Here is a 19,369-nt window from a genome sequence, read left to right as displayed (position 1 = left end):
GCTCCCACTATCCAATGAGGAAACTTGCATGTAACCCTGGGCCTTCCTGGTACTCTGCCTTATTTGTTCTGTTTCTATATGATACCTGACCTGTCCTGGGGTCGGTGTGGGGATCCACAAAGTTACTCTGTCAAGGACAACTGGTCTGTTGTGAATAAGCTCCCTTAAACAACTTACTTAATTAACCCTAATAAAACCTATTACTAACCAAGCTAGTGTGAGTCCCTTTTTCTTTGGTATTTCAGTATTCTCTTGGGGGGAGGGAGGTGCTACCCTGTGATTGGCACGATCAGGGAAGAACAGATCTGCCCCCAATCCTTCACAGATTCTATTTTCTTGCTTTTATTTGCCCATTTTCCCAGTCTATTTTCTTCTTTACCCCCTTGGGGGGGGGGGGCAGAGGCATTATCCCAAGACTCAGGCTTTTTCACGCTACTATTTTCAGAGCTAGTTGTGAGGATCTGCATAATCTCTTTCTGCCCAGTTTCGGCCTCTTGGCTATCTGGACTCAGCACTCCCGAAGCTGCTGCTGTTGCGGCTGCAGTCACTGTTCCCACCACCAGAGGTGTGGGCTCTAGACAGGCCTCCACCCCAAGGCCGCAGACATCTCCGGCCAACTTCTTAAGCTTTCTTAGGCTAGAAAAATGTCTCACGCCAACTTTCTTTAGCTTTGCCACTTCAGAATTTGATCTGAGGTGTTATTTTAAAGGTGTTTGGAAGAGAGGGCTGTTAGAGTTCAGCTGGGTGGCTGCCATCTTGGCTCTGCCTCTCAAGTATTTCTAATAGCTGTATCTGGCCAGTATGCAGATAAGTGAAACAAGGAAAAAAAGCAACAACGAGTGGGCCCATCGAGTCTTCATTATGGCACCCAGAAAGTTAAGGGTCAGGGCCCTTAAGGCTAAGCCCACAGATCCCCCACCCCCATGGGAGAACCAGATGAGGGGTGGGGTGGGGGAGGGGAGTCTGGACCCTCAGTAGTGACTTCCAGTGAGAAATGAACTTGAGGCTTATGAATGTGAGGCGTTTATGGCCCTTGAAGACATTGTGGCCTCTGTAGCCAGATACTGTTGCTCCTGACACAGTTTTCGCTGCGAGCGCGTTTCCTTTGCTCGGACAACTTTGTTGCTGCTGTTACAGAGCCAAGAGCCGGTGATGAAGTGCAGGGGAGCCTCTGAGCCAGGTCACTTGGCAGCCCCAAGGCGAGGAGAGGGCGCCCGGGCGGTCACAGACCAGGTTCTGCTCTAGAGAAGGTCCCTGCGATGCACTCCTGAGGGCATCCCCAGGACAGGAGCGCCCAACAGAGGGCACCTCCTGGTAACAACAGACAGCAATGGGGGCGATCACAAGCCTGGGCCTGTCAGGAAAGTCACGGAAATGTCCAAGCCAGCTGGGCCCGTTGGGGGGGGGGGCGGGCCTGTGGGTTGCCCCCCACCTTGTAAGGAATCTCTTCTCCAGAAGGTTCTTCTCTGTGTGGGAACCACAACGAACCCCACAACCTCCTTCCCAGAAACCCAAGAGGCCTGGGGGTGCCCTCGATGGTTTGAGGGTCAAGACTTGTTCTAAGCCCTTCTCTTTCACCTGGAACACTGGGTTGCCGTAGCTTTAACCCGCCACTGAGACTAACTGGTGCCAGGAGAATGGGGTCCGAGGCAGGTACAGAATGAAACGCCACCTCCACAGGAGGCGGGGGCCGGTAGCGTGAGGAGAGGTGAGGAAGAGGGAAAAGGGAGCCAAAGCTCGACTTTGTCCGCCTCCTGCCTCTGGGTGCCATACGCTTGGGCCCTCCCTCACGTGGTAACCCGGAGGCAGAGGGCCTTGCGTGGCTGCCCCCAACCAGTAGGGCTCCTGGGGAAGGGGAATTCTCGGGACTCCGGCTAATCCATCTTCTTTTGTCCTTGTGTCGATTTGCCCATGGGTCAGATGCCCGATTGGCAGATTCGTCAATCAGAGGACCAAAAGGGGTGCTGGGAAGAAAGGTTGATGTGGTGGGCGTGCTGAGGAGTCAACCACCCTGCACCCCCGCCAGAGGGAGACTGCCAGCAGCTCGTGCTGCTCATGAAAAGAGTAGGAAGCCATAATTGTGGCTCTACGAGTCACACCAGATGGCTGCATCCACCCCACAGGGGTGGCTGTGGAGCCATGGGGGTACCCGGAGAAGCAGCCTCATGGGGGTGAGGGCAGGACTCCTCTGTTTTCCTCCCTTGACAGGACCAGCCCCCACCCAACCTGCTCACTCCCTATTGCCGCTTGCTTGTTTTAAGGCCTTCAATTCCCCATCTTGATTCATGGGAGAAAGGGGCAGCCCCTTCCCTCATAAATTACTAGGCCAAATGTATAAGGATTTCCATAAATTCATAATTACATTCATGTTGGGCAACAGACTTACTTAAGGGCTCAATTACTTAAAGGGCTCATTTTGAGCAGAAAGCTTTTCAGGTCCAAGGTAAGGAAGAGCTGGCTTGGACCTGTGCTCTGAGGAAGGGCTGAGGTCACGAGCAGCACTGGGGTAAACTGTAGATCCGTGTGCGACCCCAAGTCCTGTATGAGGCCTCAGTCCATATTCTGCCTTTGGAGCTCAGTCAGTGGTCTGGGTTTGGGCTCAGGAAGTGCTGGTTAAGAGTTCAGTGAAGGCCAGGGCTGGGGCTCAGGGTGGCAGATGAAGAGAGATGACTGGGAAGGACGGCTGGAGCCTGCTGGGAAGCACTTCTGGAGAGGAATAAAACACTAATATTTGAGGTAGTCCGTCCCTTGGAAGTTGCCTTTAGAGTTAGTGGTGGGAACGTGGCTGGGGAGGCTCTGGGGGCAGTCGTGGGGCACCAGACATTTTGGAGATTCCCCCTCCCACCATGCTACTTTTGCCCATGGCCAGATAGGCCCCCCAGATACTTCTTTGGGGGTGGGAGTACAAAAGGATGGTGCAGGTCTCCTCTATGTTGCTGGGGGGGGGAGGCATAGGGTGAGAGGGCAGGGTCCAGTAGCCCCCCCTCCCCCAATGCTGCCTTTACATTTGGAGGAGCAGACGTGCCTAGGAGAGTTCCCAGGATGCTATTACACACTTTTCATGGCAAGTGATTTGGGCTAGTGTAACAAGCTCTTCTTCCTCAGAAGAGCTCAGATTTTCCTGGCTGTTTTAAACGGTTCTCCCCCCGGCCCTGTCCTCTCCGCTGCTTCCCTAAGGGCTTCCCTCCCCTTGCTCAGCGGTTTTTCAAAGGGAGGCCGGGGCCAGGGGAGCAGAGCGGCACAAAATCGGACCTTCCAGTCGTAGCCAGCTCAGCACACTGCCTCGGGCCACCCCGGGGGTGGGTGTCGCCACCCCAGTGGGGGCCGGCATCTGCCTCCCTTTGCTGGAACTCTCCTACCACTGGTTGGCGTGCTGCTGATTCTTAGCTGGTGGCCACTCTTGGTAATTTTCACAGCTGGCTCAAAGGGTACAGGGGCAAGTTCTTGGCACCGATGCCCTTTAGGACTTCTCTCCCTCTCTTTTCCAGGGTCATCGCTGGCTCAAGGCATCTTCTGAGGGCACCTGTCTTCTTGCTTCTCCTGCTGAGTGGGCAACTCCATCTGGTGTCATGTGGTACCCTGAGGATCTGCGCCTTCAATATCCAGAGCTTTGGGGAGGCCAAGGCCAACCGGCCCGAGGTCATGAGTGTGCTGGTCAAGGTGAGAAACGGGAGTCTCCCCTTGCCCCAGCCTGTCCCCCACCCCGTTTCCTCAGATCAAGGGTTCCCAGAAGAAAACCATACCCAGGCTGGGGCCATTAAGATTCTGTCTCAGTGAGCCAAAACTTAGTGCGTTCAGCAGTGCGTTAATAATTGCAAGTAAGCAAAAAGAACAAATCTCCCAGGTGCTGTGTGCATTACCTTGGGTAAATTCCCTGTCCCTTTCCCTCCAGCAGAATGGACTAGCTGTGTCCCGGGTCCTCAGTCTCCCTCCCTCTACCCTCCAATTGCATTTGCCTTTAAAATTTGGTCGAAGGAACCATTTGGGGCTGTTTGCAGTAGCTACACAAACAGATGTTCCTCCGGCACGGACGGCTTTGGTTTCCCAAGGGATCAACAGTCCCCAGAGTTGACCCCAGAGCCCAATGGTTTGCTCTGGATGAGCTGGGCATCTCTCTTCCAGACCCTGAGGCATGGGCGGCCCTCATTCCAGAGGCATCTCGGGTTCCCTGGGAATTCAGTTGGGATGGACTCAAGTCCCCTCTTCCTGGGGCTGTGTCTTCTGTGCCTGACCCAGCCCATCCTGCTTCCTTTCCCTCCCCTGCTGGCTCCCTATCACTGAACTTCTTCTTTTGAGGTTTCCTCTCCAAAAGGAAGATGTCCATTCACCAACGGGCTCTTGTGGTCCTCAGCCGGGGTTCCTGGACGTTGCCCATCCACCAACGGGCCCTTGTGGTCCTCAGCCGGGGTCCCTGGACGTTGTTAACATTTTGTGGATGGCTGTGTTTCAGTATAATGAGTTTCTTTTGCGATCCTCTTATTTTATGCATTGAAACGCATGCTTTTGAGTGGAGGCCCAAAGACTTCCTCAGGCTTACTTAGCCAGGGGCCAACGACCCAGCAAATCTTGGGAGAAGGCAACAGAGGGTGATGCTGCTGCCAGCAGCACGTGACACACCCAAGTTCTATCTGAACCAGACCCAAATGGGATTGGGAAACACTCAACAAAATGAACGTAACCTATGTCCAAAGTCCATTGGTCTGGGACTCTTACTATTAGGATGATCAATACCCTTCCAAGGTAGGGAGTCTTAGATAAATAAAAGCGTCCCATTTGAAAACTGTCAATGTACAGCCCCTGGGGGCCACCAGTGTAGTAGATAGAGAGCCTCGGAGTTAGGAAGGCCTGGAACCAAGTCTGGCCTCTTACACTTACCATCCGTGTGATCTCGGCCAAGCCGCTTCACCCGAGCCTCAGATAACTCTCTCAAGATTCTAGCTTAGGACAGAGGCAGGTAGGGGTGGTCAGCCCTGCCCTTTACACATATCACCCCTCCTCCCAGGCTGCCCTTCACTTCCACAAGGGATGGCTAATAGGACAAGTGCCCTCCCAGAGGGCACCAGCCCAGGAGCCCCTCAAGTCCGCCCCACGCCATCTCCCTTTCCCTGCCACAGGTCCTTTCCCGATGTGACATCTGTCTGGTGCAGGAGGTCCGTGATATCAAAGGCACAGCCATGTCACTTCTCCTCCAGGAACTCAACAGGTGCAGGGGTATGGGGGGGGGGTGGATCTGGAGCTGAATCCTGCCTCTGGGTGACCTTCAGCAAACCCCTTCCTCTCTCTGGATCTTAGCGTCCTCCACTTCAAGTGAGCTGGGTGGTCACTACTAGCTCTGACATCCCCTTGTTTTCCCAGAGGTTGCCTAAAGCTCAGGAAAGAGGGCAGATGGGAACAGAGCTGATGTGGTCCCAGTCGGGGCAGAGGGGAGGGGCCCGGAAGGAAAGGGGCAGGCTGGGGTCTATGCGCGGGGATGGGAACGCTTCCTCAAAATCCTGGTGTCTCAGAACAGGGCCGACCGTGGCCACAGATACGAGGCCCTGGGAAGTCGGCGTCTGGGCCTGGGAAGCTACAAGGAGCAGAACGTTTTTGTCTACAGGTATTAGAGACCTCTGTGCTCCTGCCCGAGAAAAAGGGGGGCCTAACACTGGAGAGGGCCACAGAGCCTGGAGCCTCGTCCCCCCACGTTTGCCTTCCCTTCAGAGCAGATGTGGTTTCCATCATGGATTCGTACCAAGTCCCAGAGGCTGAGCCGGGGCAGGCAGAATCCTTCCTGCGGGGACCCTTCGTCGCCCGTTTCAGCTGGCCAAACTCAGGTATCTGCTCTTCCTCCCGCCTGCCCCCCGCTCTGCCCCACCTCAGTGTCTATTATCCACTGTCTAAGATTCTCAAAAGGCACATGGGGCGACTGACAGCCTGGGAAAGCACCCAGTCCACTCACTTAGGGGAAGTGGGAAACTGGACAAGCCAGGCAACCTCTCAGAAACTTCGTTTTCCTACTTATTTAAATCAGACTCGGAGAGAGAAAATCTAGGGCCCGGGCAATTCTCTGACATCACAGCTTGGGATTCGGACAATGTAGTTTCCTATCTAATATTTGCCACTTGCAAAGGACCCTGGGCCCAGGCTCCTTCCTCTGCAAGTAAGACAATTGAATCAGTAACTTCCAAGGGCCCTCTAAGGAGCTATCTCTGAAGCAGAAAGTTATAAGGCAGCTGTCAGCAGCACTGGTGAGGGGCATCATCACACCACAAGTTATGTACGTGCCTGAAATCACAGGGCAAGACCGAAGAAACAGTCAAACAGACGTCCGGGACATGGAGGACGGGGAGTCCTCAAGGGAGAGGGGACTCGGGGAGAGCATTTGGAGCAGGCGGTGTCTGCACCAAGACGAGGAGGGAGATTTCACCACCCAGGGATGTGCAAGGTCAACTGGGACACAGGAGCCAGATTGACAGGGGAGAGGATAGCAGCAGAGCAGGGAGAGTCAGCCGGGCTGGGATACAGAGCCCCCCAAAGGAAGTCACTGAACAACTGGGGAAGGCGGCCCCTGGAGGCCCATGACGGACAACGGGGAGAAGGGAGGATGTGATGTAGTTTCTTCTGCGCCGATGTTCTGATCAGGGCAGGGATGCAAGCGTATCTGTACGTCAGTTCTCAGAAAAGGGAGAACCCAGAGGCAGGGAACCTGGGCAGGAAGCCCTTCGGGCGCCAAGTTGGGGACTGATAATTCAGGAAGTGGTCCTGCCAGCGACATCTCCCGGTAGCGGGGCCCTGAAAGCACCAGGGCACTCTGGGCTGGGGATCCAGCTTCCGGGAGCGGGGGTGGGGAGAGGAGGACGTGGAGTGAGATATCTGAGAGCCATCTGTGTAAAAATGACACCTGAAATCCTGGGAAGACATGAGATCACCAAGGGAAAGAGAGACAGAGGAAGACAGAGACGGAGACACACCGAGAGAGGGGACAGAGAGAAACAGAGAGCAAGAGAGAAACAGCAAAAAAGAGACACACTGAGAGACAGAGAGCAAGAGATAGAGAGACATACAAACAGAGAGAGCAAGAGATAGAGACAGAGGGAGAGACAGAGCAAGAGAGAAACAGAGAGAGACACAGAGATAGAGGGAGAGAGAGAGACAAAGAAAGAAAAGGCTCTTTTTTTGCCCATAACCCTGGGTGTAAACACAGAGCAAGAGAGAAAGAGAGACAGAGGGAGAGACAGAGACAGAGAAAGAAAGAGAGAGACAGAGAGGGAGAGAGCAAGAGAAAGACAGAGCAAGAGATACACTGAGAGACACAGAGACAGAGAGGCAAGAGAGACACTGAGAAACACAGACAGAGACAGAGGGAGCAAAAGAAAGAGCCAGTGTCTCTCTACACACTGAAAGAAACGTAGAGAGCAAGAGACAGAGACATACACACTGAGAGAAAGACAGAGCAAGAAAATGACACACAGAGAGACATACACACTGAGAGACAGAGCAAGAGAGAGACACAGAGACAGAGCAAGAGACACACTGAGAGAGAAAGAGACAGAGGGAGGAAGAGAAAGAGAAAGAGACACAGCAAGTGTGTCTCTACACACAGAGACACAGAGAGAGCAAGAGACAGAGATACAGGGGGACAGAGACAGAGATAGAGACACACAGAGAGGGAGACAGAGACAGAGACAAACAGAGAGGGGAATAGAGAGAGCAAGAGACAAAGATACAGCGAGAGACAGACACAGAGACACAAGAGGGGGACAAAGAGACACAGAAACACACTGAGAGAGGGGGACAGATAGAGACAGAGAAAAGTGCGCTCTTTTTTTGCCCATAACCCTGGGTGTGATACAGTGTATACAAATAGAACATTGACCGATAATGCCAACTGTGCAATCCCCACATTCAGTTGGTACGGGGGTTTAAGAAGCTGGGCTCTGGGGGACGGGAGAAGCCACAAACAAGGGCAGACAGAGGAGAGGACTGAAAAGAAAACATCGCATGTAAGAGCTGGTTTGTGGCCTTGGCAAGAGTGCTCTGTACAGTGGGGGGGTGGGAGGGAAGCCGAGGGCGCAACTCAGAGGGACGCCACCTGGATCTGATGCCCTTTGTTAATTAGCCCCCTCTGCCCCCACTGCAGATCCTCCGAGCTGTATGAGGGGGAATCCGCAGGTCAGAAGGAAACCCACCGAACTGAATTCTGAATGGATCCGGGGGTGGGGGGGGGAGGGAGATCTGACCTTTTGCATCGGATCCCTTCGGCAGTCAGTCCGATGAAACCAATCATCCTCAGAATAACTTACGTGCCAGGTACCGGGCACAACGCTGGGGGTGCAAAAGGAGAAAAGGCCACCCCCCCCAAGAGTTTGTAAACTCTAATCTAATGGCAGAGATGATGAGCAAACAAACAACTAGGGACAAATGAGATATATATTAAATAGATCATTAGCAGAAGGAAGACACTGGAATTAAGTTGGGGAAAACTTTCTGTAGGTGAGGTTTTAGTTGGAGTTAAAGGAAGCCAAGACTAGGGGTCAGAGCCAAGGAGGGAGCAGGGCAAACTGCAGAGAAACTGCCCAGAGCCAAGAGATGGCCATGCTCATGGACTGACCGGGAGGTCAAGATCTGGATCGGAGTCCATGTGAGGGGACAGGCTGCAAGACTGGAGAGGTAGGAGGAGGCCAGGTGGGGAAGGGCCGTGAATGTCAAACACAGCACTTTGTATTTGCTCCTGGAGTAAATTTAAAAAAACCCACTGGAGTTTACTGTACAGGGGAGTAAGGTGATGGGACATATATCTGGCCAAAAGGAGGATGGACTGGAGTGAGGAGACTCGTGGAAGTCAGAGCCACTAGCAGCTAGTGCAATAATTCCTGTATCGGGTGATGTACCTGGATGTAGGAGTCTGTCCTAGGATGGGGGCAGTGTCAGAGGCGAGAATGGGGACGTATCGAGATGTAGAGATGAGATGGACGGGCCTTGGCCACGGTTTGGGTGTGGAAGGTGAAAAGAGTGAGTTCAGGATGACTCTTGCGTTGGGAGCCTGAGGGACCAGGAGGATGAGGGAAGCGGGGGATGATTTAGAGAAGAGATAACGAGTTCAGCTGTAGACATGTTGAGTTTCAGAGGTCTACTGGCCATCCAGTCTGAAACGTCTGAAAGGCGATCAACTTAGGTCAGTAGAATGTGGGGCAGGAAAAGTGCTAAGAAGAATCCATGAGACCCGGCGAGATCAGCCAGTGAAATAGCGTAGAGGGGAGTCGGCCGGGACAGAGTCCTTGAGGGACCCCGTTAGAAGGCATGAGCATTTAGCAATGCAGACAGAAGCCAAAGGGGGCAGAGAACCAGGGGAGAGAGGGTGTCCTACAGAGAAGAGAGGATCAGGGAGAGAGCAAGGAGCAGTTTTCAAGGCTGCAAAGAGGTCAAGGCCGATGGAGAAAAGGCCATTGGATTTAGTGACTAACTTTGGAGAGGGCAGTTTCAGTAGAATGATGTCAAAAGCTGCCTTGTGAGACAAGAGTGAGAGCACCTAGTGTAGGGGCCTTTTCAAGTTTAGTTACAAAGGGCAGAAAAAAATATTTCCGTAGTTTGTAAAATAGAGAGGATGAAGGGATCAGGTGAGGTTTTTTCCAGATGAGGGGAGACATACTCACGTTAGTAGGCCGCTGGGAACGAGCCACAGGGTGAGATTGAAAACAAAGTGTTGGGATGATAAAGGGGCGATCTGTTGGGAGGGAATGGGGCGGCACGGGGTAGGATTTGCCTAGCAGCAGTGAGGGCCCACACCAATTTGTACCAGACTCTAAAAACTAAAAAAGTTTTTTTTAGCATGCAAGTGTGAAGGTGGCAAATGGTGGGAGGGATCCAAGGGAAAAGCTGAAGCCTAGCCTGATGTAATTGGGGATATTGGGGGGGGGAGCCTCCAGAGAAGACACTAATGTGGAGTTGAACCGTCTCACCAAGGGGGTCACCTTCAATTTTAGTCAGTTATTAGTGAAAATAAAATGTATGTTTTCCCCCATTCAAATTCCCAGACTCCTTGAAATCTCTCCAGACTTTGGGGATCCTAGGCAGAGAAGCCCTGAAGGGATAATATAAGAAATAGGGCTCACAGTCATTAAAATACGGCAATGTTTCCGGCTTTATTCTCACACCATGGCAAATTTCCGGTTCTCTGATGACTTACTGATATCAGACTAAGGGAGCAGAAGCTCCCTTAGGGAGCAGAAAAAATGATGCTAGAAAGCAGATCTAGGGGAGTGGAATGGGGGAGGGGGCACTCAGTGGTGTGTCAACACTGATTATTAAATCAGGACTTTTCAGGGGGTGGGGGGAGTCACCAATTTGAACTTGTTAGGAAGACAGTATATTGGTAGAAACTTAGAAAATGAGACATTAAACATGAGAATGAATGGGAGAGATGTGAAGGGATGGGACCAATGGCATGGGGTTAATTAAGGAAACTCCCGGAAATGGGTCATAAGGTCATCTGGAAGACTTCAAAGGTCCAAGTACCTCATTTTGCAGAAGGCAATGATGACCCCAAGGGGATGCCCAAAATCACACTTGAGAACTTAGGAATAGGGATCTGGAGCTGGAAGGGACTTCCCCTTCTCTTCCTCCCAACTTTACAGATAAAGAAACGGAGGCAGAGGTGGCTGAGGCAGTATTTAAGGGCAAAAATCCAGTGATCTTTCTTCTCTGGCCACTCAGCCTTAATGGCAAGAGGAAGAGAAAGGGCCCGCTCCAGGCTTCAGGCAGAATGCACTTCTGTGGAAGGGAAGAACTAAAGGGAAACAGTGAGGGTCCCACGGGGAACAGGTCCCAGTGGCTGGAACGGGAGACTTGGAAAATATGGACAACAGGCTCCTCAGAGGGGGCAAGTTGAAATTAGGAAAAAAGCAATGTTTGTGCAACTGGCTAGTGGGCCTCCCAGAAGGGGTCTGAAGGGGAGCAGAACAGTACAGAAAGCCCTCCTGCTAACATCTGTCCTTTCTCCCAGACATCTGCAACTTGGTGCTAATATCTCACCACGCCTGCCCCCGAAATGCACCCTGGGAGATTGACCAACTCTACAGAGTTGTCCAGGACGTGAAACGGCACTGGAATGTGAAAGTAAGAGGGCAGAGGGTGCCGAAGCCCAGGTTCCTGGCCGACCAGCTACAGTCCCCTAAATCCCTTTTGGGAAGTCTCCCGCCAGTCACATCTAGACACACCCCAGAAGGCCTGCGTGTGCACATGTCCCAGGGTAGGGTTTTATTCCTTGGTCAGCAAGCATTAGGACGGAGCTTCCAGATCAGGAGAGTAAGCCTCAAGCCTCAAGAGCTCAAAGGACTTGGGTAAACCCATGGCATTGATGAATTGGTGAAGCCTCCATCAGTGTCCTTCACACTCCTCTCCCCACCAGGATGTCATGCTGCTTGGTGATCTCAATGCAGGCTGCACATTTGTGCCTTCTGGGGCCTGGCTGGGCATCCGCCTGTGGAGTCATCCAGATTTCCACTGGCTCATTGGGGACCAGGCCGACACCACGGTCAGCACCAGGACCCACTGCGCCTATGACAGGTGGGAGGTACCGTCGGTCTGTGTGGGTGTCTGCACATCCCCCTCTACCCTCCACCCCCCAGTAATCTGGAAGACAGCTTCCTCCATGTTGAGAACACTATCTGCTATCAAAGCCCAACTCCTTGTGGGTCCTGTAGAGCACCATGGGGCCACAGACCTTCCCCACCTGTGCTTAGGACCCCCCAGGTGCGAGTGTTCTTCCAGATCTTTCTGACTTGGGAACTAGTCCCTAAACTGAGCACAACCTCTCCTACACAACAGCCAAGCCACCATGACCTGGCTGTTAAGCTTGGAGAGATTTGGCCCTCCCTCTCCACCATTTAAATCATCTCCTCAGCTCACAAGGAGTTCATCACTATCTCTCTGCTGCCACGCCACTCATGTCCAAAACGAAAGCTATTTTCCCCAACCCCAGGACCATCGAGGTCACCAACATTTCTCAGGCTCACAACCCAGAAATCATCCTGACCTCACTAACCCACCCCCCCAAACCAATAAGGCCCATGGATGTCACCTCCATTCTCTCCTGACACTGCCACTACTCTGGGGTGGACCTCATCACCTGGGGCCTGGCTACTAGCTGCTGGTCTGGGAAGCTGTCCTGCCAGTCTCCAGCCACTCCCCACTAACCCATCCTCCATTTAGTCAAAGTGATTTTCCAAAATCAGATCTTAACATGTTAATCCCCTCCTAGCTGATGGCTCCCTATCACTTCCAAGCTAGCCCCCTCCCACTTTCCTCTGACAGCAGGTACTTGGGCCCACTGACCCTGGACTCCTGGCTGTCCCACAAGACACTTCATCTCTTGACATATTTCTGCCTCTTCCCTCACACCCTATCATGGTATTCAAGAAGCACAAAGAGCTGGTAAAGATTTCCTGAGCAAATCTGAACACGCATCCCGCAACATCCATAGCAGAGAAAGTATGGAACACATATGGAAGCCCTGAATACAGGGCTTCCCAAGTCTCATCCCCTATGGTGACTCCATTTGGACCTTTTTGGCCATGATACCTGAGTGGTTTGCTACTTAGCACTGCAGTCCTTCCTAGAGCTGTCCTGGGTAAGGATTTGCCTCGGGGGACAGGGGCAATGGGGCACAGTGGCCCATTCCCAAAGTCTCTGCCAACCCCCCAATTCTGATTCTGTGATTACACTCCTATGGAAGCCTTTAAGCAAAGGCTGTCTAGTCCAACCTCTGCATTTGACAGACAAGGAGGTTGAGCTCAGAAGTCTGTTCAGGGAACAGGAATGGGATATGGATCACCACCTCTGCCAGCTGTGGATCGACTTGGGAAAGATTAAGGTTGTTTTTGTTTTCTCCCAATTGTGTAACTGGTTTGCTCTGCTGTGAATGTTAATAGTTCAGGCTTCCTCGGGATGCATACCAGTTTTCTGATTACATTTCAACATTCCAATACTGGGTACAGAATTAGGGGGCAGGGACTGAACCTTCTCGTTTCTTGTGATAAGGCTCCAGAAAAAAGGAAAGTTCTGGGGATGGTGTGCCAGACTGAGCAATGGGAGGGAAGAGAAACAAAAATCCTTGATTGGCAAAGTTTCAACCAAGCACAATTCGGGGCCACTTGCTAGATAACCTCAAGCAAGGTTATTAATGTCCTACTCTGTAAAAAAAGGTTATCCCATCTCACTAGCGTTTCAGTGGCACCTGCCAAGAAGCGAGCTTCTTTTTGAAAGGGCCTTGAGAACATCTAGGGCATTGCCAGTCAAATATCCCATGGTGTTTCTGGCAAGGGCTCTCCTCTTTGGGACCTAAAGAAAAGCTGGGATAGAAACCATTCCCATATTTCCCTCTAATGCAGAAGAAAGGGGTCTCGAGTTCAACCTGGGACCTGCAGGCCTCAATGGGCACCATTTCTTCATGTCTGTAGAATTATAGTACACGGGAATGCCCTGCTCCAGGCAATTGTACCCGGCTCAGCCAAAACCTTCAACTTCCAAGAGGAGCTGGGTATGTCAGAGGAGGAGGTAAGCCTTGCCCAATGGGAGGGGAGGCAGCCCAAAGGTCATAGGGCAGCAGGTTGGGTTCAACTAGTAACCCTGTTGCCTATTCCAGGCACTACAGGTCAGCGACCATTACCCTGTTGAGGTATGCCTGTATCCAACTCAAGGACACCAAGAGCTTTGAGAGGAACCTACCAGGCTGCTCCAGAAGCCCCCAGTTCACTTCTGCTGTGGACCTGGCAGAAGTCAATTGACCAGAATTTTGTACTAAAATGCAAGGGCTGCTACAACCAAAGATTGATTTTTCTTTCTTTTCAGTGTCCAACTCCAAGAGGGGTTTGTATTTTCATGGTGCTTAATACCCAAGACTCAAATAACCTACATACAGGAAATTTGTTACCCTACACCTCCATCCTGAGATTATGGTCAGCCTTTAACCTTTTTCCCCAACATTAGACAAGCCACGAAAACAACTAATGCAGCGAGAAGGTAACACACAGGTCACTGAGTAGGAACAGTCTAGGTTTATTTATGCCTGCACAAGGTTGATGTCACAGCACACACACCTCAGGAGTGGAGTGCCCTCCATTTGTCCAAGGGGCCTCGGCTGGGGATATACTTAACCCCACAGCCATCAGGAATGAGCCGTTTCTCAGCTATCATATCCTCAAATTCATCAGCATTGAACTTGGTGAACCCCCACTTCTTGGAGATGTGGATCTATAAGAAGGTAAAGAAATAAGTCAGCCTTGCCCCATCCATCAGGATTAAAGCATTGCTCTTAAATGCACACAGGAAGGGAAAATTTGCTACTCAGGGTCAGTTTAAAACTATTAGAGGCAGGAATACACAGCTTTCTTCCACTTGGGGGTAATCTGTAAGCCTGGGAAATTGAAGAAAAGAGAATAAGGGTGGTACCTTCTGTCGGCCAGGGAACTTGAACTTGGCCCTACGCAGAGCTTCAATCACATGTTCTTTATTCTGGACCTTGGTTCGAATTGACATTATAACTTGGCCAATGTGTACACGGGCAACGGTGCCCTGGGGCTTCCCAAAGGCACCCCGCATGCCAGTCTGGAGCCTAGGAAGGTAGTAAAAAGAATTAAGACGTCACCATTTCAAATTCTGTAATTTGGACAGTTTACTTCTTAGCTGTTAGTTTAACCCAAGACAAAAATGTCTCCAAGGTCCCTTAGAATACCTTGTATTGAGAACAAGGTACAAACACAACCAAGGAAATGCTGTTTGCAACCATTGCACACCAGCCCAACACTGAGAATCGGGTTAGTCGGCTTAATTGGTTGCAGAAGAGGGTAGGGTAGGAACTACCCCTTTCCCCCAGATACAATATGTGCCCAAAGGAGGGCATTAATGCTCATGCTTCCAAGCTTATAGCTACAGATCATGTGGATGCCTCGGTAAGCCAAGGGAATGGACAATTTAAGTATGGTAGCGTACAACTACGTAGTTATGCTGGTTTATTCCCTTCTATCAAAATGTCAGGTTGAAAGGAGCTCCTCTTACCCGATTTGGAGAAATAAGGGCCAATACATGGACTACTTAGAACTCTACAATTAGCATATTCTCTGCTAGATGGCACCGTGGGAAGATGGAATGGGATACTTACATATTACTACAGTCCAATACTTATTCTAGAAGAAAACTCTTCTTACCTATCAGCCCCAGCACATGATAACATCTTGTTGATTCGAATAACATGGAAAGGATGTAGCCTCACACGAATATGAAAGCCATCTTTGCCACAGCTCTTCACCATGTACTTGTTGGCACAGATCCGAGCGGCTTCTAAGGCTGAGGAAGCCAGGAAACAATTTAAGGGTTTTATTTTGACCAAGTCACAAAAGCTTAACAAAGAAAAAAAAAAGGGGGGGATATTTATGGCAGCTTTTTCATTACCTTCTGATGACAGCTGTTCATATTCATCTGACACCATATGACCACACAATGGAAATTCATCCACTTTTGCTTTCTTTCTGCCAAGGTCAAAGATTCTTATCTTGGCATCTGTATGAAAAAGTTAACAGTCACAAAGCTGTATACCAGTCTCAGAAGCTGTTACTTAGGTTAGTCAATTGCCAATTGTACTGAGGACAGCAGTTAAGGAAAGCCAATTTGGGATAGCCTTAATAGAAGTGCTTCCCTCCCCTTCCCTTGGAAAAGTGTCCACACTTACCAGGAACTCCCCTGCAGAAACGTGACTTCGGGTATGGCTTATTTTTACAGTACCTATAACTAAAAGGACAAAAACAACTCAGTCTGGCTGGACCGTGAGAACTGTCAGACCTACGTTTTTTGGTCTAATTGAGATCTTCCAGCTTGTTAACTAAAGACTAAAACGGTCAAGGCGACCCGGGGAAGAGCGGCTGACAGGCGCCATTAGCGACTTCCCGGCCTTTCGAAAGGCCCATGGCGGCCGCTGGGGGGAGGAGGGGAAAAACCGGATCGGAACGCGGGCACCCGAGCATGCAGTATGGCGGCCCCTCGGTTGCTCGCCGCTCCTGAGCCACGCGCCCGCGCCCCCCCCCCCCCCCCCCCGCGGAGCCACCAGACCGTTCGGCCAGGCCTAGGCCGCGGCCGCAGCCTCCCCCAGCGTGGCACACGGGCCTAGGCGTGGGGGGGCCATTCCCCGGCCTCTTACCAGCGGGCGGGACGTCGGCCCATGGCGCCGGCGCCAGCAGGGACTGTCTGCAAGAAGAGAAGGGAAACAAAGGCGTCTGTTAGGACCCGGAACGGGGCCTGAAGCGGAGCGCGAGGCTGGGCCGGGGCCCAGTCACTGAGACGGGGAGAACTCAGCCACAGCACTCACCTCGCCGGAAAAGGGACGCCGCAACCGCTGCGCGCGCATTTTATAGCACGCCCGCCTCCGCTCCCCTCCCTTCGACCATAGAGTTCCCGGGTCCGGGCGTGCTGACGCTCTGGAACTTCCGTTTGACCATAGAGACGCTGGGCTACAGAGCCTGCACGCGCGGTCGAGCGATGTTATACGCATGCGTCTTCCTAAGGGAGCGGTCCGAAGGACCCCCGCCCCGCCCCTTCATGCATAGTCAATCACTTCCTCGGGAGCCTCGCCCCTTTTGCCAGCACAGCCAGGAGAAATTGGAAGGAGGGAGTTTTCGAGATTTTTATCTCAGTTCACTGCAGTCTCCCTTTCCTGCTCCTCTGTTTGGCCTAATCCGAGCGCTCCAGGAAGAGGCAGCGTCATTCTCCGGCGGGGGGACAGCCACCGATGCAGGAGTGGAGGGAGGGAGGGAGGCTGCCGCGAGGAGGGGGCGCGGTTGCCGTGCAGGGGTGCGTGTGCATCTGCGCGTGCGCGTGCTTCCAGCCGGCTCGCAGCCCCGCCGCCCTGGCCCTTCTTGGTGGCCGCGTCCGTTAATCCGTCCTCGCTTGGTGGAATTCTGGGAAGGCCTTTTTAGCATACGCTTGGGCCGCACCAATGAAATGGCCCGGTTATTTGAGACCAGCGCCGCACCTCGCCTCTAGCCCTCGCCATTTCTTTCCAAATCATTTTTTGGAAATTCTCTTTTGGAAAGTTGGTGGCCCCGTAATGAATTATCATTCTGCGCTTTGTTTTCTCTGGTTCATTGTGGGGGCGAACTGGCCAAAACAAAGAGGGGTGTGTTGGGGGTGGGAGGTGGAATCGGCGTTACTGCAGATGGGTGGCCCTTGGTGACAAGGGCCGCCTTTGCCTTTTCATCAAACTAGATTAAGGAAGACAAGGGGGGGTCGGCAGCCGAGTTGCTCAGTGGATGGAGCGAAAAGCTTGGCCTCTACTGTCCCATTCAAGTTGCCTCAGTTGTGAAAGTGGGGGGAAATAATAGTAGCTGAGGGAGATGTAAAAACCTCCCAGGGTTTTTGTAAAGGGATATTTAATGAATAAGTCCTTTCCTTTCCTGATTTTCCTTGGTTGACATAGAAATGTTGACAACGTCTGTGGGTTTCTCTTGGCTAACTTTGCTAATTTCTGCATTTTAGTGGCCCTTGAGAACAAAAACCAAAACACTAATGAGAGCGAAAGAGCGTTTTCTCTACTATTCTAAAAAGCACCTCACGAAAGTTAGCCCATTTTACAGATGAGGTAGAGATTAGATAACTTGCTAACATCTGAGGCTGGATTTGAATATTCGGGTTGATGAGGCAGAGTTGTGGGAATCCCCTCGGGGGCCGCAGGTCCAACGGGACAGAATTCACAAACCCCGAAAAGTCAGACTGGCCAAAACGTTTATTGGCACTGCAGGAGTCAGCTTTTGCTAGGAGACTGACTTCCTGGGTGGCAAGGTCCTGACAGAGAAGTAAAGGTCTAGCAGAAAAATCTTGGCAGAGAGAGATAAAGGAGTTAATGTGAGAAGAGAACATCTCAGTGGGCAGGGGTCCTCCCGCTTGGCATGGTCCTGCTTTGGGGTCTCTGCCGAGAAATGAGCCCCAAGTTGCCCTTTAAAGGAGATCTGAGACTGAAGTTTCAATTGAATGAGATTACTGCCCCCAGGCCTAGATTTCCAGCGGAATGAGACCATTTACTGGGAGTGGTCCTGAGCCAATTTTCAGCAATATCAAGTCCAGATCTCCTGCTAATGAGACCACTTAAATCTGAGATAAGTAGTGAGTGGTCCTGGGCTAATCTTAATGAAACCACTTAACTCCTATCAAGTTTGCTGTTCCTTCTCAGTATCCATTGCTGGATGAGCCTCCTCAGGGTTTGACTTCCAAAGTAAAGGTGTGGCTCTCCACGGCCCTCTTCCCACCCTCATCAGAAGACCTCATCAGCTCCCAAGAGTACAATTGTTTTCTCTATTCAGATGGCTCTCAAATCCATAGATGCAAATCTACTTGTCTAAGCTTCAATCCATCATCAATGTGCCCAATACCCATTTCCAACTGGGCCAAACATAGTCATTTTATTTTTTAAAAATGTATTTTTAATGGTTCATCCTTATATATGTGGTTACCTCTCAATAGTTTTGTTTTTTACGAAATGGAAACATCTATTTTACATTAATTTTTAAATACTGCATACATTCATCAGAAACAGGCATAGTGGATGAAGCACTGACAAAAGATGAGAACATTTGAGGGAAGAAAGAGTGCGTATGAGACATGAAGTGTTGGGGCCAGGACAACACAGATAGGCTAGTGGTAGTTGAAAATAAGGAGACAGCTGTTTATTGAGAGAAATCATGCTCCTTATATATCTTAAAAACCATATGTTATCATGAAAAGCATTGTTCTGTGACCTGCTTTCTGTTTTCTAGGATCTAATTCTCTGAAGCATGTTGTCATTTTCTGGAGCCTCAATCTTGTGTAAAGTTCACAATACCCCAGTAATTGTGCCAGGACCTTATGTTTTCTCATCATTTCAAGCTTAAATGCACCCTTGATTAATCTTAGGAGAAGGGGAACATCCTAGTTACCAAAGTCTCCAGCTTCCTGGGAGTTCTCTACACTGAAGAAACTTTCTTCTCTTTCACGTCTCTCAATTACATGTTAAAACAATTTGTAAACATTTTTTTTTTTAAGTTCTGAGTTCCAATTTTTATCCCTCCCTTCTCCTCTCTCTTCCCCTCTCCCTGAGACGGTAAACAATCATATATAGGTTAGGTACAATCGTATAAACCATTTCTATGTTAGTCATTTTGTCCAAGAATCCGATCATTGTTGAATGACAGCCACAGGTTGACTATGGATATAAAAATTCAGCAAAAAACAATAAGAGCATTATGGGAGACTCTCTTGATTATAGAACATTCACAACAAAGATGTATATTTTATTATTGTTGTAAGTCATGTGCGCTGCTTCTTTTATATCAGTAAAATTTACAATGAACCATGTGCTATGTATATATGG

General features: G+C 50.8%; 2 protein-coding genes and 1 non-coding gene across 3 annotated transcripts; 1 reads left to right on the top strand and 2 right to left on the bottom strand.

Annotated features, from left to right (window-relative positions):
• The first annotated feature begins 3,420 nt into the window (after positions 1 to 3,420).
• On the top strand, positions 3,421 to 14,119 carry LOC100924864 (deoxyribonuclease-1). Its single transcript, XM_012553153.3, has 8 exons — positions 3,421 to 3,660; positions 5,115 to 5,203; positions 5,510 to 5,596; positions 5,701 to 5,813; positions 10,982 to 11,094; positions 11,387 to 11,544; positions 13,437 to 13,533; positions 13,622 to 14,119. The coding sequence occupies exons 1-8, from the start codon at positions 3,454 to 3,456 to the stop codon at positions 13,691 to 13,693; spliced, it is 936 nt and encodes a 311-aa protein (XP_012408607.1). The 5' UTR covers positions 3,421 to 3,453; the 3' UTR covers positions 13,694 to 14,119.
• RPL10 (ribosomal protein L10) lies at positions 14,014 to 16,371 on the bottom strand. Its single transcript, XM_031944453.1, has 6 exons — positions 16,169 to 16,371; positions 15,704 to 15,762; positions 15,427 to 15,534; positions 15,183 to 15,321; positions 14,428 to 14,590; positions 14,014 to 14,229 (listed from the first exon to the last, which is right to left on the bottom strand). Exons 1-6 carry the CDS (start codon positions 16,189 to 16,191, stop codon positions 14,077 to 14,079), a joined length of 645 nt encoding a protein of 214 aa, XP_031800313.1. The 5' UTR covers positions 16,192 to 16,371; the 3' UTR covers positions 14,014 to 14,076.
• On the bottom strand, positions 14,684 to 14,816 carry LOC111721573. Its single transcript, XR_002770690.1, has one exon. It is a non-coding gene; the product is annotated as a small nucleolar RNA SNORA70 (small nucleolar RNA).
• Positions 16,372 to 19,369: the final 2,998 nt, after the last annotated feature.

Source organism: Sarcophilus harrisii, chromosome X (assembly GCF_902635505.1).
Source record: "Sarcophilus harrisii chromosome X, mSarHar1.11, whole genome shotgun sequence".
Lineage (NCBI taxonomy): Eukaryota > Metazoa > Chordata > Mammalia > Dasyuromorphia > Dasyuridae > Sarcophilus > Sarcophilus harrisii.
The sequence above is the reverse complement of the archived record's forward strand: the minus strand, read 5'-3'. Positions and strand labels throughout refer to the sequence as shown.